The sequence below is a fragment of the Halictus rubicundus genome, chromosome 10, assembly GCF_050948215.1.
Source record: "Halictus rubicundus isolate RS-2024b chromosome 10, iyHalRubi1_principal, whole genome shotgun sequence".
Taxonomy (NCBI): Eukaryota; Metazoa; Arthropoda; class Insecta; order Hymenoptera; family Halictidae; genus Halictus; species Halictus rubicundus.
In genome coordinates, this window is record NC_135158.1 from 1,807,486 (window position 1) to 1,833,386 (window position 25,901).

The 25,901-nt window shown below is 36.3% G+C and overlaps 1 protein-coding gene across 2 annotated transcripts in view; it reads right to left on the bottom strand.

The window, feature by feature from the left end:
• Positions 1-2,851: 2,851 nt before the first annotated feature.
• Positions 2,852-25,901, bottom strand: part of Hn (phenylalanine hydroxylase) — a 59,161-nt gene continuing 36,111 nt past the window's right edge. The window contains exons 1-8 of one of the 2 annotated variants that reach the window (XM_076795189.1): positions 25,673-25,803; positions 24,606-24,734; positions 21,832-21,986; positions 20,343-20,525; positions 9,768-9,964; positions 9,035-9,297; positions 8,732-8,961; positions 2,852-3,228 (exon numbers count right to left, since the gene is read on the bottom strand). In XM_076795189.1, coding sequence (XP_076651304.1) covers positions 3,069-3,228; positions 8,732-8,961; positions 9,035-9,297; positions 9,768-9,964; positions 20,343-20,525; positions 21,832-21,986; positions 24,606-24,734; positions 25,673-25,681 — 1,326 coding nt within the window. In that variant the 5' untranslated portion in view covers positions 25,682-25,803 and the 3' untranslated portion in view covers positions 2,852-3,068. Of the gene's footprint in view, positions 3,229-8,731; positions 8,962-9,034; positions 9,298-9,767; positions 9,965-20,342; positions 20,526-21,831; positions 21,987-24,605; positions 24,735-25,672; positions 25,804-25,901 lie in introns of those variants that run through there. The other variant, XM_076795188.1, reaches the window with a different exon arrangement.

The following is a 25,901-nucleotide window of genomic DNA, read 5'->3' on the forward strand; positions in this document are numbered from 1 at the left end:
TGCTTGCTGATTACTGCTGGACACTTATTATTGAAAATCGGTATACCAGGAACAAGCGTCAAGCAAGGCGGAAACATTTTTTATTTGTTTACATCAGAAATAGGTAAGTTTTTGTATTCAATTGTCTGTATTAAGCATTTCCACAATGAAATGTGAATATAACTCGTATTTTTATAATCTTTTGTAATGATTGGCACCCAAAAAGACAAAAAACAAATGTATGTAATTCAGCATAGTAATCAAAGACATACTTGAGTAGTACCAACGTCGACTACGCATAGCGGCGGCCCTGACGAGTCGAGAAAAGGCTGCAATGGCCGTCTGGCGCGAACGCATCGCGCACACGCTGTCAATTAATATTTTCTGAACCTTCTCGTATATTAAGGGAACCAAATACTTTTCGTGAATGGTTACTTTACCAGAAATGTCTGTAGAATGCATTCCTGTATAGTAAATTCCTGCTAGATAAAGGATTTTTCATATAAATACAAAAATAGAGCGTACAAAGTACCCGCGTCGGCACATTTTCAAACTGTAACAACCATTTACAACTATTGGGAAGTACATAAAAATGTAATTGACTATATGAATATGTAGCGGAGAGTCCCCTCTATCTCTTGACTCAAATTTGAACTTTCTCGCGTGTTTAGTTTTTGCGTAACACGTCATTTTGTATCAAAATCGGGCATTTTTACAAAAACCAAAATTTTTCGAAAACGTTGCGTGATGGAGCAATTCTGCTTTCAGATTTGGTTTTAGGATGACAAAGTGTATAAGAATCACCCAACAGGTATTGCAAAACGATTTTGGTGTTGGACAGTGTAATCTTATACTTTTTGTCAAAATTTCATTGTCTATTTAAATTAGTTTGTTATTCAAACTCATTAATACTTTTAAATAGTACTTGAAATATTTAAAATGATATTGAAATATGGGAATATTACAATTTGGAATATTTCGTCGTTAAAGAGCCTAGCCGGACGAGATAGTCAAAAATGCCCTTCAACATATTTGAATGACCGTCGCGACATTCGATTTTTGGTCAACTTTTTCCAATTAATTGCATGCAAAAATATTGAAAAAATCTGACGAATTGCGGTTATTGATATTCATATTTGAGAATTTCTGTCGATTTTTCGGTTGAAAATCATATTTACAAAAAATGAAAGACACGTAAAAATTCCACAAATGCAGGTTTTTTTATAGAAATTGAAAGGGGACATCGATCCTATTTTTACAGTTGCAACATATCATTAGAACTTTAATCGAAAAAGCAGCTATTATGAAATAAATTTTTACAACAGAGTCAATAAATTCACGTGTAAAGCTAAATTAAACCAAAAATGAAATGATTAAAAATTTCAAAGGTCTAAAAAGAACTACGATTCATAAGTGTCTACAGTTTTATTCGATCCCCGCTTTGGTCATTGGGCGATACATATGTACAACTACATACATTGTAACGCGCGCGCCAGTCTTTGACTGCTCTGTCCTCGTTACAGCATTCGAACACGGCTCCGAAAATTATTCGAAGTCGAATAAACCGCCGAATAAAGACATAGATGAAAATGAACACTTTATTCAACGCTAAAGATGAATCGCTCAACCCAATGAAAAATTATCTTTATTCAGAACAAATAACAAGTAACAAATTACTTTTTCAACTTTTATTCGCTGTTTGAAATGTCTATTTCAATAAAAATTTGCTCATCTTTGCTCCTACAATTATATTATTTTATATATATTAATTCATCCACGTGATTCTCTCTCAAAACTCTATATTATTCGGAATAGTACGTTAAATAAACGCTACTCTGGTTTTCAACATATTTCTGTTCCCACTGATCGATCCTTGGAACAATTATCTACAAAAACAGTGTAAGGAAATAATGCTTGTTATTGAAACATTTTTAAATTACAAATTAAGGTATCTCATATGAAATTTGAAGTAGAAATTGATTTTTCTAAAATTATGCTTTAATAATTTCTTACGTAAAATATTTTTACGAATTTTTCGTCCTTGATATTAGTTTTACTTTCAATATTTTAAATCTTAAAAAGCAACACTAAAAAAAATATCTTTTTAATTCGAATACATTCGTCGGAGAATGTAACATTTGATAATCGATATGGTTCCGTGATGATTCACCTTCTCACCGACGAGAATTACCTTAGTGGCCTTCTGCACTGACGAGATACCGTCGTTGGCCTTATGTTTCTTACTCCAGGCAAAATCTATCCTAGAGGGTGGTAGACAACACCGTATTTTTCGAGCGACACATTCTCCCGTAAGGCAGTCTTTCTAAATATCTCGTCGGTGACCGTATACGCGCAGAGGTGATCTTCCACCGAGTTTCTGGTTTCCCGGCGGTTGAAATTGGTACGAAAATGCCGGTAAGGGTAGAAAATGTTATGTCGGTATGGTAGAAAATGACAATGAAATGATACAACAATTTTTTTGTGTCGCCAACAATCTTTTTTGGAAACATGTTTTACCCAAAAGTTTGAGCTCAATCCGATTTGACCGATATTTGGAACATTAGCCAGAAACGTGTGTGAGTAATCGGAAGAATGCTAAGGGTCATCAATCAACCTTTGACGTTGCGCTTAATCCATTGAACTGCTACTACGGTGTGTTGTGCCGAAAATTTATCTGTTCTAGAAAGTTCCTTTTTCCATAACCAAACTAACAAAGATACAAGCGAATAATAAATATAACTTTCATTTCCAATTATCAGGTTAAGTATGATTCAAGAATGTGAACAAATAATGTCACACAATCAGTGAATCGAGTAAAGATGCCACAACTGTAAATTATAACGCCTTAAATATAGTATTAAAAAATAAGTAGTTGTAAAGTATGAAATTTTTATTGAATCAATATAATGTCAAAATAATATTATCAACTTTGTTTTGGAGAGCTCAGCTTTTAAATGTGTATCATCAAGATATTATAAAAAATTAAGATAAATGAACCTACTACACTTACGAGTAGGTCTTTCGAAACTTTACATTATTTAATACAACTTTATTATTATTGTTAACGTTATTGTTATTGCATAGTTTTATTATTTCAGTTTCTTCAAAGCGTCCATTAAAAATTGTACTTCGTGATTTACGTTGTAAATAAGTTCTTCGATCTGATGCTTGCTGTCGATTATATTGATAGTCTGAGTATATGGATCGTATCTGGCTCCAAATTTTCTCGGAATACTATCAGCGAATTTACTGCAATTGCAAAAAGAATAACTAATTAGTACACATTAAGTATGCAAAATTTTCTTCTAATTAAATATACGTATAACATTTTTTCCTTTTGGGTATAGATTATACCCTCGCAGTTTGGCCGTTTAAGTTTGTAACACTTTGTATAATTATACAGTTTCGATCATTGTATCTCGTAGATTTGCTTCAGGAGAATATCTCCTAATATTATGAACTGTAATTACTTCGTTGATTCGTCCTGAAACGTATACTCTAGGTCTAGATATAATAAGCATTGGTAGCATTGACTGAACGTGATCAGTTCGAATAACAATTCGTCTCCCGTTATCAGCATTCTTACAATTAGTGAAATCCTCAAAATTATGGCAATGTATGTAATATCTAACGTATAAAAGAAAATTAATATGATTTTAATTTACCGTAAAAGCCAACAATGTTTCAGAGAAGCAGTTCGTGTATATAGACATAGAGATACATTTCCAAATTGTATTAGTCCTTCAGTTTGCCATTCGTATTTTTTTAGCGTCCGTTCTATATGTGACCAAAAGAAAGGCTTGTTTACATGTTCTGAAACAGGCCCGGGCAACTTCTCCGCTGTCGCTGCACGACTCCCATTACCAGTGTATCGGTTTCCCCACTATCAACTATTTCATGTTCTGCCTCGCGTGACCGCGTGACTGCGAATATATGCGTGTACATCTACACTCTACAGAAGTTTGGTAGGAGGACCCAGGAGTAGGAAAAGGAGTCCTCTGTGGCTTGCGAGCCGTAAGTTGCTCAAGCCCGTTTTGGAAGGGTATGTTTCACCGCGTCTCTCTGCAAGTCATTTTTGGAGTCATCAGTTTTACAGCTACCTAATACAAGAGTAAAGATGGAGAAAAATAAGGTGTATTTTCGATATTTGATAGTTATTTATCCCCGAAAGGGAAAGAACGCTGCACAAACAGTAGGGAAGACTTCTGGCGTTCATGGAGAAGCTTCTGTACCTGAATGCAGTGTAGCCAGACAGGGGAGATTCAGGAGAATAGAGTTTCCGTCTCTCTATCATTACCGGATTAAGGCCGATTTAAGGTAACGTATTCGTAACGGCACCGTTCCGAATAACGGAATAGAGAATGTCAGACAATAGAATGTCGGAAATAGTAGTATAAATACTATCCGTCGAGGCACTGACAGTCGACTGACATTTACCATCGAGGCACCGACACACAATAATAATTTTTGAGTTGAAATTAGTACAAACGTGTGATTTTATAGGTTTTTATGTGCAGAAATCGAATTAATAATCAGAGTTGACCTGAGTCGAAACATATAAAAGTTATAACATTAAATTTGTTTTTTAAAGCGTTAATTATGAATTTAACGATAGTTATTATTAAATATATCATTTTATAAATTATATTTTATACTCATCTACTACATTAATATAAAGTCTGTATAGTTTTCTTGATTTTAATAATATTAAATTCACTATTATATGTATAGAGTTTGGCAAAAAATAACTTTTATTTCAGAGCCGGTCATTTTAGCGGTATGAATAGATATACAAAAATCTCGGTACATTTATGGTTAAATACGGGTAAAGAACTTTCGCGCTGCCACGATTGTGTCTGTGTCTGTACGGTGCCGGAACGTGTGCATACTATCCGCATCGACACGTACCGGACTCGGCAAGGCATAGCACCAACAGAGTATTCTTCGCGAGAATGTTGGATAGTCGGATCGGTACCGATACGTGCCTGTGCGGGTTAGTATAAAGACTTCTATCTAAATGTATCCGAGAATATTTGTCGGGTCGGTTACGTTACGTGTCTGTAACGGTAGTATAAATCGGCCTTATCTCACGCGTCCTCTCTGCGAAGCTTGCTCAAACGCCTATTATGACACGACGCTTCGTGGATGTGGATAGACAGCATAAGCCGCGAATATGGTCGGCTACGGAGGGATACACGAGAGGAGAGACAAAGGCACGAGGCACCGCTGCGCAGCGAAGATGCGCGCTGCACGAAAGAGACGTTGGTGGAGGAAGCAGGTAACTCAGGGGTCCCTACCGTGCCCACCACTGATGTAGATGGTAAGAAGTAGTAGAACAAAATTTAGATCTTCCTATTCTATTTATAAGATTTAGATCTTCCCAGCCAATCTCTCCCGGATTATATTGTAAAACGCGTAAGTGATACGGATCACGTAACTTTGTGCGCGTATAAGGGCGCACAGCCCAAATTACTTCTGGGCCAAGATAATTGGTCCCTAATAGTTACTCGCGAGTTGCAGGAGATAAAGAAGCATGAGCTCGCGCTTTCAAAGTCTCTTCTAGGATGGGTCTTACACGGTACGATACAGCCGCAGGGGGCAGTTGACCGAAATTCGCCGGTGTATTTAGCTAACCGCGACGATACATTAGACAGCGAGAAGCGCGATGGCCGCCAAGAACTCGACGAATTAGTCAAGTTTTATTTTCAACTGGACGATTTTGGCGTCCGCGTTGATGCTAAACCGAGAAGTGTTCATGATCACGCCTTGAAGACGTTAAAAGAACGCCTCGTGAGATCCGTGAAAACCGTATTACGTGTGATATTGCGCGAACAAGTTCCTACGGAAGAAGTGTTATATATGTACCTTGTTGACCGAGATAGAACACTCCGTGAATTCGCGCCCGTTATCACAGTACCATGTGTTTGCGAAAGCAATGGAGGATGGCGCAAAGCTTTGCCGACGCCTTCTGGAAGCGTTGGCTACTGGAGCATCTCCCATCGATAATAGCACGGTCAAAATAGTCCAAAAGGACAGACCCGCTAAAGCGGGGCGACCTCGTTGTCATTGTCGATTTGCTATCGCCGCGAAACGAATGGAAGAAAGGGCCGATTATCCAAGTATACCCTGGGTAAGATGGAGAAGTTGAGAGTGGCGAGGGTGCGCACTCCGTTGGGTGACTTTATAAGGCCGGAAACTTGTGCGATTATTGAAGATGGATGAAGTATAAACCCTGCGATTTATACGAGGGTGAGGATGTTGCGGATAGAATGGCGTTTTTTTGTGTTCTTGTAGTTTTAAGTTTCGTATTGGTGTGCGCTAAAACAAGCGTAAGTGTCGCTGAGGAGGGGAAATCGCGACCATCGTCGTGAAAGAAGCAATTCGACTCGGCAGTGTTTTCTAAGTAAGCGAGCGAAACGGATAAAACTCTCTTCGCGACCTTTCCGAAATTACAAACAAATGTTAATTTTGTCTACGAATAAAGCTAAGTTTATAACGTTTGTTTGGATTCAATTCTATCCTGTGTTGAGATTTAACTCAATCCAATACATAGAAGGAAAAAACACTTTAGAAAGTAATGTTACTCGATTACATATTCTCAATCACTATAACTTTCAATAACTTTTGCTAATTTGAAACATTATTCGTTATTTTAATTGTCGATCATTTGCTCATTATCTAAACGGTAAAAGATACGATCCAATAATATTTACCGAAGAAATAAATAAGCTTTATTATTTTCGTGAAAAGGTAGGGTAAATGCCGGTAATATGGAATAGCACATAACAAGGAACATCGTAAACTCTCGATAAAGAAATAGTGAACTCTGAAGGTAATTATATATTAGTTTCCCAGAAGCAATAAATAATCACACCAACCGATGATCATATCAATCAAGCATCTGTTAGGCATACTGTTCACGTGTCTAACTCTTCTTTTTAAAGAAATGGAATATATTTATTTATTCGTATCATCTATTTAGCACGTAATTTCTACTTTTAGTTCTTTTACCAAAAGTTCAAAATACAGGGTGAGTTACCTAACGTTTGTACCGCAAATATCCTTGTTTTTAAAGATACATTGAATGTCTTGAGGACAAAGTCTAATAGTTTAATGGGGCTCACGCGATGCCATAAGAATTGCGCGAATAAAGTTTCATAAGTGTCTCCACCTCGATATGCGTGACTTCTTTCCAAAACCTACACTCTACGGATACATATAGATCAGAGCCGGTAACTTTTTACCCGCTGTCGCTGTACGATACCCACCATTAGTTTGCCAGTTCTCCCACTCTGCAGCACCACTCCTTACTTGCCTTTATCTTCAAAGTCGGGGAACTTTGTCCCACGGGCCATACACTATTTCTTTTATAGGATACCAATCGAATGGTGGAAGACGCTGGTAGACAGTAAGAACAAGCGAAAGAAACAGTGTGCGGCCCATGGGCCGTCAGTTTTCCGGCTCTGTCATAGATAGTGCGGTGAATATCGTTTTCGAGACTCAGAATATTTCTTCGTTAATACTCCACGGACTTACAATTAGTTGGAATATTCACATACTTAGTCCCTATAGTGTAGTGCATCATTTTAAAATCTGATGATAGAATAGTGCGTGCGACACCTCTCTCGTTGGCGATTCTGACCCGAAGTTCTCGGGAGCGCCTAATTGCCCAAGCATGTCTTATACGTTTCCTCTGTCTGTAACCTTGAATGACCTTGAGTAATTATGGTCACTGAATTTCTAATGAAAGAAACTATCGTTGTGGGTGTACAAAAAACTTATTATAATAATGGGCGTACAAAAAAATTAAGTTGATCTTGATATGTATCTCTAAAAAATAAATGGCATAAAAACAATAATTTTTATAGGATCGTGTGAGCTCCATTAAAACATTCAACTTTGTCTGCAAGATGTATCGTTTCTTCAAAAACAGCAAACATAGTCGAGGTACAGACTAGTGATGGGCACTATCGACTAAATTCAACTATTGACTACTTACTATTTAGTCGCGACATACTATCGATTTAAATAGTCGACAGTTTTCAGTCGACTGAGTGCTTTACTGGTTATGTTCTCGATGTTCGATGACGTTGATGAAAAGCTTTTCTATATTATTCATCTTTTAGGAGAATATTTGTAGTAATTAATTGTATTTAGTAGTAGAACAATTGAATATACATACATATGTTTTATGAATTAATTAATTTGATAGCGCTAACGAAATAAACAATAGGGTAGTAAAGAGATAGTAAATCTCATGATCGGATCTGATCGATAATCACGCTTAAATTCAGTTGATAGCTCCGCCCGCTCTACCGCTGCATAAATCAGTCGATAGTTCAGTCAGAGAGGAAATCTTTGGTTCAGTAAAGCAGTGAACTGTAAATAGTAACAATAGTAATACCCCACCACTGCAAAATTTAGTCGATAGTTCAGTAAAATCAGTCGACTGAAAATAGTAACAGCTACTATCGACGTAGTCGATAGTTTTTAGTCGATAGTGCCCATCACTGGTACAGACGGTAGATGATTCACCCTTTACAGAAAATTTTTTCAAATTTGACTCTATAAATACTATGATATGTTAATTCCTTCGTTGCATTACATAGGTTTCACTAAAAAGAAGGCAAATTCCTTTACTTTTAGCAAACTTTTCAAATCAAGAATTTCATATTACCAGTTTTTACTTTATACGCAAAACTTGAAAATGCACGTACTGTCTAGCATAAAAAATACATTTCAGATACATTACATCATTTTGTGTTTTGCATCTTCGAAGTCCTCGGCCACGAAGTAGACAGGTTGGTATTCTGTTATCGGATACTTTTGCAACGCTGTTTGCGCCGGGTCAAAAGGTCTCAGTTCAGGTTTACCACTCAAGCAATACTTCAGCTCGCCAAAAGAAGAAAGCAAGCCGGCACCATACGCTTTCAATTCGCCATTTTGTCGACAGAGGCCGTATTCCACAGTGAACCAGAAACACTAATATATCCACAATTGATTGTCGCTTTGTTAATCAAAATTGAAAAACTATGTGTTGAAAAATGTGTATTACCGTGGCAAGTTTTTCAATGTATTCGTCAGGAACCCCTAGAGATGCCAAACCGAGAACTTGACAAAATTGGGCGAATGAAGGATCAGCGAATAGTGGTACGTGACCCAATACTTCATGACATACGTCGGGTTCGGGTGTATACAATGGTTTACTGTGATGTCTTATGTATTGTGTAGAATGAAATACTCTGAAAGCTAAACCATTCAGAAAGTCTCGGGAAGATAGTAAACCGGCTACAGGGCGGAGAGTAAAACCAGTACAATCTGTAAAGAGTTTAAAAAATACATTAAACTTAAATCCAATAATTACTTACCATTTAATAATATCTAATAACTTTGAAAAACTATTTCATTTAGAATTGCTTCAAGCTTAAATAAAGATAACACGACTATCCGTTCAAAATTGGTCAAATAATAGAAATAATTGTGATCATCGCTGTCAATTAATAATCAAGAATTTAAATATATTTAGAGCAACCAAATATAGCAACATAAATAGGAGAAAATTTAACATGTATGTAATTTCTCACGATAATATAAAGTTAATATAGAGGGATACTGCACGATGCTATTTGTAAATCTCAATCGTAAATAACTTGGAAATATACAAACTGCAATTTCCTATTCATAATATTCATTGTGTTAAGCTTTCTCCCACTTGCCGCTGAACATCCTGTGAACAATGAATATTAAACATTGTAATTTTTTAATAAATGACTTAAAATATGTAGTACCTTTAAGAAAGTTTGATATATCTTGCAACTGAGGAATATTGTCTTCTCTGTAATTACAATTTTCGATAAGCAAAGGAAAATTGTGGTTGTGCTCTTTGCAGGCATATTTTGGATACAATTTTGTCAGATTTCTAAAAACTACACCCCACGTCTCAATTTCTTCTTTCGTGTACTCCACTCTCGGGATAGGCTGACCACTAAAACAGTAATTTAATTATTATAGTAATCACAAATAAGCTAGTAAACAAATTTACTCTTTTAAATATTTTAAGAAAAAAGTTTGGGATTAGATATTTTTGACCTTTGCGCTTTGAAAGCATTATTTCCGAGAAGATTGCATTTGAAAATTCGCATATATCACATATTTAGTATAATAGCTGTCATAGGAAGACATCGTCTTATTTCATGTTTCGCACTATGTTATTATTAATATTCTATTACGTGAAGAGAGGTGTTAATAAGAAGGGGGCTCGTAGTCCTTCGTTTGGAACGTGTTGTAAAAGGAAACCGACACCGTGCGACAAAGCGATGCGGGATCCTTTGATCGTTGGAACACATGCGGCCGATCGTTGCTCGGATGTTTCGGCCGGCCGAGCGTCGCGCGAGGCGTCTTCGGATGGGAGTCTTTCGACAGTCGTCATAGGGTCGTGCTCTGACTCCCGTGACAGAGTACTTGATACTCTTGCGAATTATTATTATTCTACACTCCTCTTACATACGTTATTTCGTTAAAATTACTATCTCCAAAATATTTCAAAATGATGAATGAATTTTATGATATAAAATTTACTTTACTGGGCCATTCCGGCTTACACGAAACTGATTTAATATTTAATGATGGCATTGCCAAAACTGTCGTCATCGATGGTTATGCGAACACTGAGCTCCTAGTCGGTGTTTCTTGGTTTATAAGCAACGAGAAGCATTTTTCGGACACCTGTCGGTATTCGGTCCTAAAGGTAACTTTATTTATTATAATATTTTTCAAATTCTTTTATATTTATTGGATATCAGACGCTTGAGCCTTTTTATGACTTCCACACCATAGATCTCCAGATATCGCAAATGGCCGCAGTTACTCGTGCATTTTGCAATTCCAGTAACGAGTACTGGAGTATATCCAATAAGAAATAAAAGGATCTACTAGGTTCCAAAGAAATTGTAGCGACCGATTGAAGGACACACTTCGCGAGTCCGCGAGCGCGTGACGTAATCGGCCGCTAGACAAACAGTTCGTGACCCCTCGTGCGCAGACGCGGATCGGCGATTCACGAACGTTCTGGAACACGAGGTGGATATACCTCACAGCGATTCGGGGAATCGATCTCTGTTTTCCGCGAACTCGGCGCACGTACGTACTCAGGCCACGCACACACGCACGCACCGCACCGCGCTCGAACACGTGGCCAGCTCACAGAACTTTTCGCTATAGATTTGCCGCAGATTTATTCCGCGCCGCGTAGACATAAGTTAGCGTAATTATTTAGCCGTAAGTGTAAATAGTGTACATAGTTAGTAGGAATAAAGTAGTGTATACGAGTGCGGAGTTGGTGGACCTTTCTCTACAAAGTCTTACACAAATTTTCAAATTATTGAATATAGTACAAATTACATCAGTTATCTAAATAACATTTTTGCTATTCCACTACGTTCAGGTCATATTTTCAGTTTCTTAAATAATTCGGAACATATTCAGTTTAGCAAAAGAGAAATATGATTATTAGAATTTAAATATTTTCCAATTATTTGAATTTTCTTATCAAACAACTCATCAAACACGCGTATTAGATATTAATGAATCAGATTATACAATAATTTTCAATTTCTAAAATAATTTGTCTATTTTTGTCTAAGATTTTGATCTGATAAGTACGAAAGATATAGGTCATTGGATTCGTCTTGACGTCAGCTATACCAATATGTAATAAAAAATATATAGTGGCATTTAAAAAATTAAGATGACCATAATTCTTCATAAAAACAATTTTTTGTAATTTTGCATATTGAGACTGTGGCGGCGACAAGCTGGCGCTACGTCTCCGCTATGTGTTTAGTTTTAAGACAAAGTATGTTTGTTTGAATGGATATCGGGTTGGGTGCTGCGCGATAGCGTCGAGTGGATGTTTAGATTACTGGGTCGAGTGTCGCGTAGGGTGAGTGTGTTTAGTTTAGTGAAAGCAGACCGTGAGAATGAAGAAAGAGAGATTTTCGAGAATGCGTCCGCGAGCGAACGGTTAGTTTGTAAGTTAGTTCTGTAAGAGAATTCGTGGAGAGCGGACACGCGGGCCACGCGATTTGTAGCATCCCTCTCCGAAATAAAGACTAGTCCAGCTTCGAGCAGTATACACTTTAGTACCCGTCCATCATTCCCGACATAGAACCTCCGCAAGACTTACAGACGACTAAATATCGATTGACTTTTGTTCGAAATATTTTTGTCAGATTATTGGAAATGCGTGAAAAATAGAAATGAAAATCTAAGAAAATGGACTTTTCCGATGTGGGGGAAGACAAATACTTTTGGTAAACGTTTCGAAGTGCTACCTCCTATCCGATTTCAATGACCTTGAAAAATGTTGTGGATATCACCATACTGAACAACATTTCCCTTTGTAGTTTTTGGCGCTCAGCTTCAGTTTATGAGATACTTACAGAGAACTACATTTGGGCAAAATAATTATCTTCATAAAAATTTCGAATAACGATGAAAGATAAAAAAATTTTTATTCGTTATTCGAAGGTACGAATAAAAAAATATCTTTATTCGACGAGTATGGAATAAATAATTAATGATTAATAATTTTATTCAACGAGAGTTTATCCGACGAATAAAGATAATTTTTTTTATTCGAAGCGGATTTATTCGAACTTCGAATAATTTTTTCATCTTTTATCTGTATCTTTTATTCGCAGGCTTCGAATTTGAGAAAACTTTACTTGTAAATGCATGGAGTAGGTCTGGTTTAGGTCTGGATTACGTCCCCAAATCTTACTAGGACTAGGATATCTCCTCGATCTCCTCGTTAGGAGTGGTCGAGAGACGCGCGGAAAAGCGGTTTGAGCCCCAGCCGAAGCTGGGAATGATCACAGACGAGGTATAGAGTATAGGAGTAGACCAATCACCCAATGTATTTTCCTGTCTCATGCTCGGGGGGCTCTAGAGCCCCCGTGCCATTCCGTGTTACATCCTACCGTATCATCCAGAACTAATATTGTGGAACCAATATTTACAATGGCGCTGTTGCTGATAGAATTTTAAATCTCATGTCGAGGATTCTAGTTTAGACACCGCGCGGATGCTAGGCCTATATGATGAATGAAACTGTTAGCGTTTATTAAAGCAGTGGAATGTTGCAATATCGCGTGTACAGTGCGACAAAATAAAATATTTTATATTGCAGTTTTAAGTTTCTACACTGTTTTCCGGAATATAAAAATGTTCAATATTACATAATGCACCTACAAAACGGTCAGAAGGCATCGAAACAATTGATTTTGTTTTTTTTTTAACGACGATGCAATTTATAAAAAATTCTGAAAAAATTAAGAGAAATTGTTTCAATAATATCTAACTACTGAATTTTTATAAAACTGGTATCTCTGAAACTTCAATTCGAAATGTGCACTTTCTTCAAATGATTGAACATCCAATTTGGAAATTTCCAGATTGGAAAATCTGTAAAAAATACACATTAATAATCACGATGAGACACAAATAACATAATAACATAAATGTGGTCAACTGAAAACTTCGATATAAAATCGGCAATTTTATGCTTTCGGATGAAGGAATAGGGTTATGGTAAGGCGAATGCCTTCGAATACTGTTCCAATCAGGTTTTGTGACTGAGTTGTTTATTATTACAGAGTGATGTCGCGACAGCGTCTGGGGTAGTTCAACTAAAACAGGCGATTAAACTCGACTCGCGATTGAACTCTGACTCGGCTGTGACTCTACAGTGTCCTCCCCCCCCCCCCCCCGGGACGGTGTCGCGCGATTCTGACATCATGACTGAACGAGTCTGATCGAGCTCGATGAATGCGGTAGTGTTCGTATGTGTCGTACTGTTGCGTTCGTCGTTTATTTTCTCACTACAAACGTGAAAGAAAATAATACAACTACGTTCTGAGTCAGTAATTAAATAGATTGACATCTCGCAAAAACGATCAACTACATAATTATTGATTAATTAATTCTTAACTCTTTCGAATTTCACAATTAATATTAATTGATATTTTGCATGATTCTTTAAAGCTAAAATTTATGTTGTTTAAATGAAATATACATGAAAATATATAGTAAATTTCAATTTAATTTCTTTTTCAAGTTCAGTTACAAAATATATTCAAAATGGATGCGTATTGATAGTGTTAAAAAATTGTAGAAATGCGAATAATAATTATACGTATGGAGCAATGTTTATATGGAGCAAGATTTATGAAAATTGTATTTCTATAATTTGGAAACGTGGTATCTATATTTATTAATATTGTATTGATAAAGATAATTATAGATATATAACATAATGACATCAAATAAAAAAATATAATTTGAACATATAGTCGTAACATCAAATATGTACATAACTCGTCAATCATTTGTATTTGACCAGATTTGATCATTTTTGTGGATCTAGTTCCAACATTTATTGTTCGTCAGCGAAGAGGGCGTAAGAAAACCAGTTGTTTACATGTGTGCATGTGAGACACAAAACCCCATATGGTGATTGGTCTACTCCTATACCTCGTTTGTGGTATGACCTTGAGGGCCATCAGTCCGCATATCGGCGCCGCACAGTGGGCAATTTGGACAAAATCGGATTCAAAATCAAAGAACTTTCGATAGAAATGAGGTAGAGCGATGAAATTTTTTTAAATTCAAGCTGAAACTTTGTAGAATATGGAAAAAATAGGGAGATTATTACCATCCAATCATTTCAACGAAAAAATGACTTCATTAGTTTTTGTCACAAAAATCTATTTTTTGCAAAATCCTGAAGTCGTAGACACATTTTGAGACCAGTTTTGAAATCTGCGTGAACAAATTTTTTCCGCGCGTGGTATTGGAAAAACTAAAATTTTCTTGAATTTGTGCGCGTTTAACGAATTTTCTCGAGGTTAAAAAACGTTCGTACCACAATCTCTCTATTTTCCCATATTCTACAAAGTTGCAGCTTTCATTTTAAAAAAATTTCATCGCTCTACCTCATTCCTATCGAAAGTTCCTTGATTTTGAATCCGATTTTGTCCAAATTGCCCACTGTGCGCCGCCGGACAAGTTAGACGAGCCTGACGCGGTCAGGTTCTCTCGCTCGTCGCGATAGGTTCTGCCGTCGGTCGAGGACCTCACTACGGAGTGTAAAGGTTGATTTTCCTAGGTGCGTCTGGACGCAGCGTTTTGCGATGCAAACTCCATTCGTCGTAACTCTCTGCTACGCGTTTGGACGCACAAGTTTGCATTCGTACAATGCGGTTTGGTATGTCTTTCCTTGTTTGTCGCTTGAGAAGGAAGAGGAAACAGGATCGTCCGAACCCAAAAACGTGTGTCTGTCGATTTACTGTAGACGCTCGACGCGTACGTTTTCGTTTATACCTACGCTTTGAGACCTCCGAATGGTGCTCCATACGCAGACACATGTTTTGGGCCCATTGCTTCCGAAGCAGTCGAGACGCAGACACGCGCGTTTTGCAACTCACAAAAAATGAACGAAAAACAAAGATTTCCGATTAGTCCATGTTTCTTAATGTTAAACAACTTGTTTGAAAAATTATTTTTGGCTGTTAATATTTTAAGCTATGTATAATAATATCTCCGTAAAAAAATTTCTTTTAAAATCAGACTTTGGATCACTATTAGGCTATACAAAAATAATTTTTTTTTATAGAATCGAAAATTTATAAACTTGATTATGTGCCGCCCGGCACCACTGTGTGGCATCCGGCGATTCAGGTAGTTGTACCGACCGATCGGCCGCTATTCATCGGTAGGTTTGAAAAAGCCAATGTCCCTTGTACTATGCATGGTTTTAATTAAGTTGTAAAATATATTAACCGAAACTAACCGCAAGAAAGAGGTCTCAAAATGCACTGAGTCCAGGAGTGATCGCGCACTTACCGAAGCTATCTGTGGCCTGTGTCAAGCTGGTTTATTTAATTTATTGCCAATATGACACAAAACAAAATCCACTTGTTCACATTATTCAGTAAATGCTTTTGTATTAATATATTGCCATAAGCCTCCTCATTTCGTTTTTTATATATACTTTTTATTTTTGTTCTTCATTATTTCATCAACATTCTTAGAAGAATTTCGTCATCTTCTGCTTCTTCCTTAAGATACATTGTATACATTAAAGTCGGTGAACCGATCGACGGCGCCTACGCGCCGGCAGCTACACTGCGCCCCGCCAACTCCGCGAGATACTCGGGTGGATCTAGCAGCTCAGGGCTCGCGGGGAACACGGGGACGGAGGAGCGGCGTGCGCGTGGATCAGACGTGAATCGATCAGTTGGTGATTAACCGAAATTCGGAAAGGTGCTTCAGTTTTGATCCCTGTACGTCTCTTCGATCCTTCAACTCCGTTCTTCCTTCAAAAGACTTCGAATCATTGTCGCCTCGAACCGGAGAGTGTTTAAACACTATTTCACGTGAACCACGGTATGGTGCGCGCCGAATAAGGCCAAGTTTTAGGAACGTGCTGTGTGCACCACCAACTCTTACGACGACGCCAAAGGGCGCCTGGCTTCGTGGGACCGCCCGACGACAAAACCATGGCCACTTCGTGGAAACACCCCGTGTGCACGGATAATTTCGAAAAGTGACCACCGCACCGGAAAGCGCCGACGCGGGACAAAGAACCACTATCGGACATCCGACTTTTCGCGGTCCTTGCGCCGCCTCATCCCGCCCAAAAATTGGGACATGGCGTGGGTGGTGTGGTCGTACAGTGGGGCGGTTACGAACCTCCCAGGTCACGAGGCGCGGCCGTTATGGTATTTCGCGATATGATCCGGAGCCCGAGGACCACTCGAGGGTACGGTCCTGCAATCTGGGATTTCACGCGCGCGGCGCGCCCAATTAGGCAAACCGCGTATAAGGCGTAGGGTGGGGAAAACAAGAATCAATCGCTTCTAGTAGTCGTGTTAACAACTGTAACGGAAGTACGATTCCGTGTCACGACGAAATCACCGAGAGGCAAAGCTGTCCCAGATCGAGTGTTAGGGAACGGGGCCCGTTTTCGTAGGCCATACATAACTGACCGTGTTCGAAGGCCATTTGAGAGGCCCTCAAGATGCTCGCAACAAAGGCTAAGTGCCGCGCACCATTGGAGTTGCTACCAGAACCCCAGAACCGTTTACTCCCCTCTTAACCCTGAGGATCCTATGCCACAGCCTAGGTGGTGATACGAAGTGTTCTTGACGAAGAATACTCAACGACCCTGAACGCCGCACAGTGGTGCCAAGGCGGCAAAAAATCCTTTTTATAGATTGTCGATTTTTATAAAAAAAAATTATTTTTGTATAGCCTAATAGTGTGTGTATGATGTGCCAAAGTCAGATTTTTGAAAAAAAATTTTTTACGGAGATATACGCATGGTAAATAACCATTTCCTCACTCCTGGGAATTCATCAGTTTTCAGTGCGATAGTTATGTAATTACTCCGCCTATAATTGAATACTTAGGGGTCTACAGATCATATGGGTTATTGCAAATGGCTTCAACTATTAACTGGCAAAAAAAATTTTCCAAACAAAGTTATTTAACAGTAAGTAATATGGACTAACCTGAAGCCCCTTTGCGATACGCTCATTTTTTATTTATGGAGGAATACAAAAAAATCCTTTGAATAGCTTCGATCTGGAACTAATCGTTTTGGCAAGTTATAATATTGATCTAGCTTTGTGCAAAATTTCATGAGATACTTCGAGATGCTTTCATCGCAATTTAAGTTCAAATATCAACTTTCGGAATTTCCAAGATTGAATCGCGCGGAAGTCACGATTATTTGATGTTTCAGGTAAAATTTTTAAGGGATACATATCAGATAATCAAAAAAATGTGACATTCATACATATAAAAAAATATTTATATATCAATTTTTTGTCAAATAAACAAAGTTATTAAATATTTTTTTATACATCAAAAATTAATAAATCATATGCACTTCACATTTTTCTTTTTTATTTAGAAATATTCCTAAAAAATTTCGCCTGGAACATCAAATAATCGTACCTTCCGCACGATTCACTCTTGGAAATTCTGAAAGTTGATATTTAAACTTAAATTGCGGCGAAAGGGTCTCGAAGGGTCTCATGATTTTTTGCACAAGGTTAAATCAATATTACACCTTGCCAAAACGATTAGTTCCAGACCAAAATCTATTAAAGTATTTGTTGTATGCTTCCATAAATAAAAAATGGGCAGAAAACAAAGATTTTCGATTAGCCCATATTACTTAATGTTAACAACTTTTTACAAAAAATTTTTTGCCAAATAAGCGTTGTACGTGTGGCAATCTCTCCACAAATTTTCAAACAAATTCGTTGGATAGTTTCGTTTTTACAGATTTCTTGCCGCTTTTTGGCCATTTGGCACCACTGTGCGCCATGGTGTGGCTGCACGAAGGGTGAAAAACATTATAAATGCTGTATTATTTTAAAAAACTACTTTACCGATGATAATGACCTATGAATCGAATCTCAATGGATTTTTCGATATTTTAAAAATTGTTGATTTTAAAGACGTGTAAAAAAACGTGTCACCATTTTTCCATTAAATTATAAGACTAGAACTATCACACTGATGAAAATGAGTTTTTGGGAGCTTATAGTGAAAACATAAGTGTCTACTAAAAATATTGGAAAAAATGTTTTTTCACCATTTATTTGGCAATTATTTTAAACAAATGCAATGCTTTCATAGCATGTACCTTTCTAGAAATTTGAAGAAAATGAGGTTATAGCCCCAAATGTCTCCTTTACGGACCTGTTTAAAAAAAACGGACACTTCCTCCCGTAGTCCCAATGTATTGGCTTTGACGTTACGCGCTACATAATATGTGTGAACACTGTAGTCAATATTTCGACTGTAGCCAAATGCAATCAGCCGCGCACTCGTACCTCTACTCGGTACAACTAGACGAGGCAGTGAAGTACCAGCGTGCGTCCTTTGCTAATTATTTTGGAAGGATAACTTCAACTCTGTCGCACTCGAGTAGCTAAGTTTACGTCTACTTCCTCGTCTCATTGGACAAGATATAGATACGTCATCGCATTCCTGCCAGGGAACCTTCCATCTAACCATTTTTAGATCATTATGGACAAGAATTCAAAAGTAGTGGTGAATAGCGGCCGATTGGTCGGTACAATTACCTAAATCGCTAAACGCCGCACAGCGGTGCCGAGGTAGCACAAAATTCAGCTAATAAATTTTCGATTTTTATAAAAAAAATATATATTTTTTTATATTGCCTAATAGTGAGGGTATAATGCGCCGAGGTCCGATTTTTTAAAAATTTCACCCAAAACATCAAATAACCGTAACTTCCGCGTGATTTATTCTTGGAAAATCTGAAAGTTGATATTTAAACTTAAATTGCGGTCAAGAGCGGCCGTAGCTGGCTGAGATTTTTTACACAAAGTTGTTTCAATATTACACCTTATCGAAATGATCAGTGCCAGACCAAAATCTCTTAACAGATTTTTTATATGCTTCTATAAATAAAAATGATTAGCCCATATTACTTAATGTTTAACCACTTTTTAAATAAATCATTTTTGCCGAATAAACGTAGTATTTGTGGCAAACGTTCCAAAAATTTTCAAACAAATTCTTTCGATATTTACGTTTTCACGGATTTTTTTCCGCTTTGTGATCAAATGGCACCACTGTGCGCCATGTCCTTTGTTGGCCTGTCCCGCTCGAATTTTTAGGCGACCCCAAATTAAAAAATGGAATTTTCAAGAGAAACAATAATACAGTGCGGTCACATATTTCCAATCTTTGTCAAAATTTTTGTACAAAAATGTTTCCACATTTTTAATATTTTTACACTACAAAATTACATTTACATGCTAACTAATAATTGATGCTAATTATTTAAAAAGAACAGTTTTTCCCGATGGCGTTTCAAAAAACAAAAATGTTTCTATTCTTAAAGATAACTGTGATATAAATTGTTTTGTGAAGGTTGTTTTCGTAAAAACTCATTTTCATCTGTTTGTTAGTTCAGCCATTATAATGTAATGGAAAAAATATTGACACTTTATTTTACACGTCTGTAAACCAAGAATTAAAAAAATTTGTATAAATCCTCTAAGATACGTTCATATATCACTAAAAACTACAACATATCCAAATTTGAACAAAATTCGAAACAGTACTTCGAAAAGTATCCGATTTCGCGTAGAGTGACCCTATATAAACAATTACTAACACTTTCTAAATAAAATTGAATGATGCATATAGTGTCTACAGAATGCCACAGTATACTTTAAAGGATGATTTAATCCACAGTTTAAATATTCATACGGCTTTTGTAATTACTTATATAGTTAAAGTAATTTCAAACTTACTGTCTGTAGTTGTAAGCTATGTCAGCGAAGTATTTGCGTCTCTGTCTGTAAACCGGGTCCGTGAATCCAGGATGATCGCTATCCAATTCTGCGCCGTATGACAGAATTTGATTGGCAAACTTATCCAGATCTCTGATTCTCTGTGGGAACCACGGCACAGTTTCCACGTTATCCTTGTGATTTCTGTAAAAGAAAGTAAAGATGTTTATCACACTATCAACGAAGAACGTTTTTTAAACTAATCAAATATTTGTTCTAGAAATGAATTTGGTGCAATTTGCGAGTATAATTTGTTCCAGTATCAATGTTCGAAATATTTGTCGATTGCCAACAATTTTCAATGATTTAAAGTAGATGACGGTTTTTATGCAAATAATGTTTATTATTTCATAACCAATAAATGCCGTTTGTCTCTCAATTTCATTACTCAAGTGTTTCAACTATTGTTTTTAACAATCACTAGAGTTCTTTGAGTCCAAATATGTTTGCTTGACCATGACGATCTCAACCAAAACGAGTATGATTGCCGATACTTTGTGGTAACATTTCTTGCATGTTCTATGTGTCAGTCTACGTTAATTTCGTTCAATTTTATTTGTTTATAACTTTGTAACGAAGCGTTTCTGACCGAACTTCAAATAACATTTTTTTCTTATTTCTACTCGTAGAATATGCTCCCGTAATTTTACCGGAAAAACTCGGGACAACCCGTACAGTGAATCCGCGTTTTATGTCAGCAGCCCGGGTTTTGTCGTCATAGGGATATCATTCTTTGATGCAGTGCCAAACGTAGCAAAGGACAGCGAAGCTCGAGAACTTTGTTAGGAAAGTTTTGCGTAGGAAAGAAGGACAGCGTATGCGAAAGAAAGAGACGCGGAGAGTCCAAGCGTTCGGGAAAGATGAAAAACTGGCGTGAGCTAAGGCCTTTAAATCACTACTTAAACTTTTTTATTATTAATTATTTTTCTATGAGATTTTAGCCAATCTATTTGTGGAATTTTTCTCATTAAAATGATACCAAACAGGATATGATTTGGATCATATTTACACTAATTTTCCGTTAATATAATTTTAATGGAAAGTAACTTTCATCGTTCATTACACAAGTATATATCATCAAAATTATATCATATTTGGTATCATTTTCATTTAAAAATGCCAAGAATATGTTGGTGAAAGTCCCATAAAAAAATTATGAAAAATAAAGAAGTTTTGTTATTGGTTTAGTAGTGGTCTCCTAGTCTCACACCGGTATACCCGACCCATGTTATGTTTACGCTCCTCGGTGACCGAAGCCTGGGCAGCGAGCATCGCTGTCCTTTTCTACGTTCGGCGCGAATCAAAGAATAGTATGTCCAGGACGATACACGACACCAAGATCTGTGTTGCTGACATAAATCGAAAATTCACTGTATAATAGTTTTGCACTTCACTTCATAAAAAGACTTAACGAATTAATTTCTCCATCAAATAAGTAAGATATAATGACCTAGAAATAATCGAAAAGTAACTGCTCTGTTCACGTAAAGTTTCCACTACCGCGTCAAGGTTTCCACCCGGTGCACACTCGACCATAAATTCATAGACGTCTGCACAGCGAAGAGAGCTTCTGGATTCAATATGTAACAAATTAACTCCACTTTTCTGAAAATAAAAGCAGTCGAATGAAATTTATTATTTATTTCATTTGCGTCGCAGAATTGTACAGGAATGTAGAGCTATTCCAACAGATTATAAAGAAATTACGAACTTCCTCGCAGTATAAGTATGACTCGCTCTACTTCTCTTTAAATATCTCCGAAACTAGTGCGCAGATAAAAAAATTATACTACTATCTGGTCTTTTTACGTACAATAAAATCCCATAATAAAAAATGTAGGTTTCCATTTGAAAAACAAAGTTGACCTTCAAATGACCTTGAAAACGCCAGCCAAATAAAAAACTGATACTGCCCCCCTCTTTCCCCCTCGAAATCCCTGGACACGTGTTTTACACTTTTTTAATATGTTTCATGCTTTTCGAGATATTCCGCTGGAAAGTTTTCGAATGAACACCCTGTATACGTACAGTATAGACCGTAAATATTATTAAAAACTAAAAAACGTATACATATATAAAAGAAGGCAAAGAATTTATAAGTAGCTGACAAAATAAGGAAAATAAAAATTACACCAACAATTACCAAATAGCCTTCTATGTATAAACATGATAATCATTATAATATCTTTTGTTGGTTCAAGAAATATAAACACTTATTTGTTGTTAATCTTTGCATAATGGTCTTAGGAACGAAGAATCGAAGTCGATTCGAAAAAAATATCGATAGGATTTCCTCAAAAATATTCTGCCTACGCAGAAGTAACATTGTGCAAGGAGCGTTTTAATTATCTGCGTCTTTTAAAGAAATATTGTTTGACTAAATAATGGTTTTCCAACATTAATGCTACTACTTACCGAGTGTCAGGGAGATCTAGGGACCATTAAAATTTCAATTTAGAAAAAGGAACTGTGAGGTAAAAAAGGTTGAGACACGATGAACTTCTAAATGGGTCATTCCACGTGAAATCGAACACTTTTTGGAGTAATGTTTCGGATTTCGTTTAAATTTTAATATGGTGTAGTCTTTAGTGACGTATGAACGAATTTTAAAGGATTTTCCGATATCTTACAAATGTTTCATTTTACAGACGTGTAAAGAAACGTGTCACCCTTGTTTCATTAAAGTATGAGACTAGAACTAACAAACCAATGAAAATGAGTTTTTAGGAGCTTATAGTGAAAACATAAGAGTATCTACAAAAAATATCGTTTGAAAAAAATGTTTGTTTCACCATTTATTTATTTTGCAATTGTTTTAAACAAATGCAATGGTTTCATAGCAGGTACTGTTTTAAAAATTTGAAAAAACGAGGATATAGCTCCAAGTGTTCCTTTTATGCACCTGACTTTAGAAAAGCGGACACTTTAAAATTGACGAAATTACAATTATTTGAAGTGAACGCTGCACCGCGATATGGTAGCGGCCGGGTGGCTGTATGCAACAATTTTTAAGACATCGGAAAATCCTTTAAGATTCATTCATACGTCACTAAAGACTACAACAAAGGGCCTAGCCGATTAAGATGGTCAAAACTGCCCTTAGAGGTTTTTCAATGATTAATGAACCATTCGAAAGCTGTCCCAGAAAAACCCCTCTCAGCAAAATTTCAACCCCCTATCTTGCCCGTGAGGGTAGTTACAGGGTAAATTAGATTTCGCGCTTTTCCGCGCGTTTCCCACACTCTGATGCTTCCTAAAATTCTGAAAAAAATGTGGCATATTTTGGATCCTAAGACAGATTTTTGAGAATTTTTTCAGATTTTTTTCTTGCAAACTGTGGTCGTAAAAAATCAAAACCTCAAAAAAATCGGAAAAATGTACATTTCTCAAAAATATGAAAACATGCTATTTTGCTGTTTAGTGCCCCGATAAAGTACCATAACAGGCAGTGTCGTCAATTTTTTTTAGATTTTTCGTTGTGGGAAGTCCTTGTCAAAAACAAGAAAAACCGAATTTTTTCGCCGTTTCTGCTATTAGGAGGAAAGTTACACTTGTTGGTTTTACCGCAGATATATATTAAGTCATTTTAAACATTATTACATTGAAACAAGTAAGTGTTTGACCTAAGAAATGTTTTAAGAGAAAAAATGAATTGTATTTTGTGCGGCATATACCAGAATGTTCGTAAGGTTTACAACATCGCCGGTTGGCACATCGGTTTAGGCGTCGGACTACGGAGCGGATACGCTGGGGTTCGAATCCCGTCGTTTGAAAAGTTTTTTTCCATACATCATCTTTATTTTTTCAATTTCTTATATGGTTCATTCATGTGATTTTAACAATATTTTTTTAATGTTTTAAAAATATTGAGGTAACATTTTTAATTAACTTTTATTTATAGTACTCCGATTTTACTTCGAATTTAATGATATTATTTTCTTGGATTAGGCAATAAATTAATATTTATATTATTGTGGCGTTATTGCGGGCAGTTTTGACCATCTTAATCGGCTGGGCCCTTTGAACAAAATCCAAAACATTACTCCAAAAAGTGTCCGATTTCGCATAGAATATTCCAAATAGAGATTCTGACGTTCCATGCTAACAATCAAAATTGCGAATTTTGATATTTAACAATCAATTGATGACCATGGCTAACATTAAAAATAAAGTAATAAATAGAATACTTTACTTTCATAACTTTTTACCAACTTATATACTTACTGCAAACAACTCCAGATATTTTCTTAGCGCTCCAACGGAATCATCTTCTTTTGGAGAGAAAATCAAGCAGGTACTTTTGGCAGAATCTCTGCCTTCTTTAATGTAATTGCCTCCATGTATTAGCGTTGGCTTTAAAAATTAACAAAACATTGATTATTTGATTAATTGTTCCTTAATTAACTTATTTCTTATTTATCGTTAGTTAAATTTTAAGTTAGATTTTCATTCTGCAGCTAGTGTTCTTCTGCTTTCTTTTTAATATTTTCGTAATTATTTTATTTTGTGATTCGCTTAGTGACCCCTTTATCTACATATTGTAGTACGCCTTCGTTTAATGTAGTTCATAAAGTGTTGAGTTATGTTTTACATATTTTCAGAATTTTTTAATTTAATTAAATGAAGAAAATTTTGGAAAACCCGTAAACCTGATTTTTCCTTATAAGCACTACCTCGACCAAAATAAAAGATTAAAACATCGTGCAAAATTTTCTGTTGATAAACTATCGAATGGTACATCGATTGTTTAATTTCCTTCGAGGATGTATTTTATCTTCTCAGCCGAATATACTCTTCGAATAATAGAAACGGAAGATATTTCAACCTTATTGTGTAATATTTTTTTGGTTCCTATTATTTTAGAATTTTGTCTGAATTGTTATATTCGTCCAGATAGTTGGTCGATTATTTAAGTTGATATTAAACTATCATAATTCGAAATTAGATTAAATTAAATTTGAATTTCAACATAAAAGTAAATTCGCAATCGATATGAAATTTTAATGAATAAACTAACAAATATGAATTTAAAGTAAACTAACATTATACTGTTTTTAATTTAACACAAAGAATAAAAACAGCATAGTAAATAATATAGTTAACGAAACTGGAAAAATGTTATCATAGTGATTAACACATAACCTATAACCCTTCTGCATCCCTCAATCGTAATAAAATTTAATTTTCCCCAATATATTGCAGTAAAAATTAATCATCTATATTGTATACCCAAATCGACGTGGCAGTCAATGTGTTAATAAAATAAAACAAGTTTTATTGAAAATCCTTACATCCAACATTGCTAACGAGGTCACGATAATTACACAGAAATTGATAAAAACGAACTCAATCGTTTTACACAAACGTCTTATTACTAGTGAGGAGGTTTATAGAAACTACTCTCCATTAACGCGTATCGCATCCGTTTTATACAGACCGAAGCAATCCCCCCTCCCTTCGTCCTCACTTTGTTACATTTTTCTTAAACAGATCGAAAAAAACGGGACTGCTTACACAAAT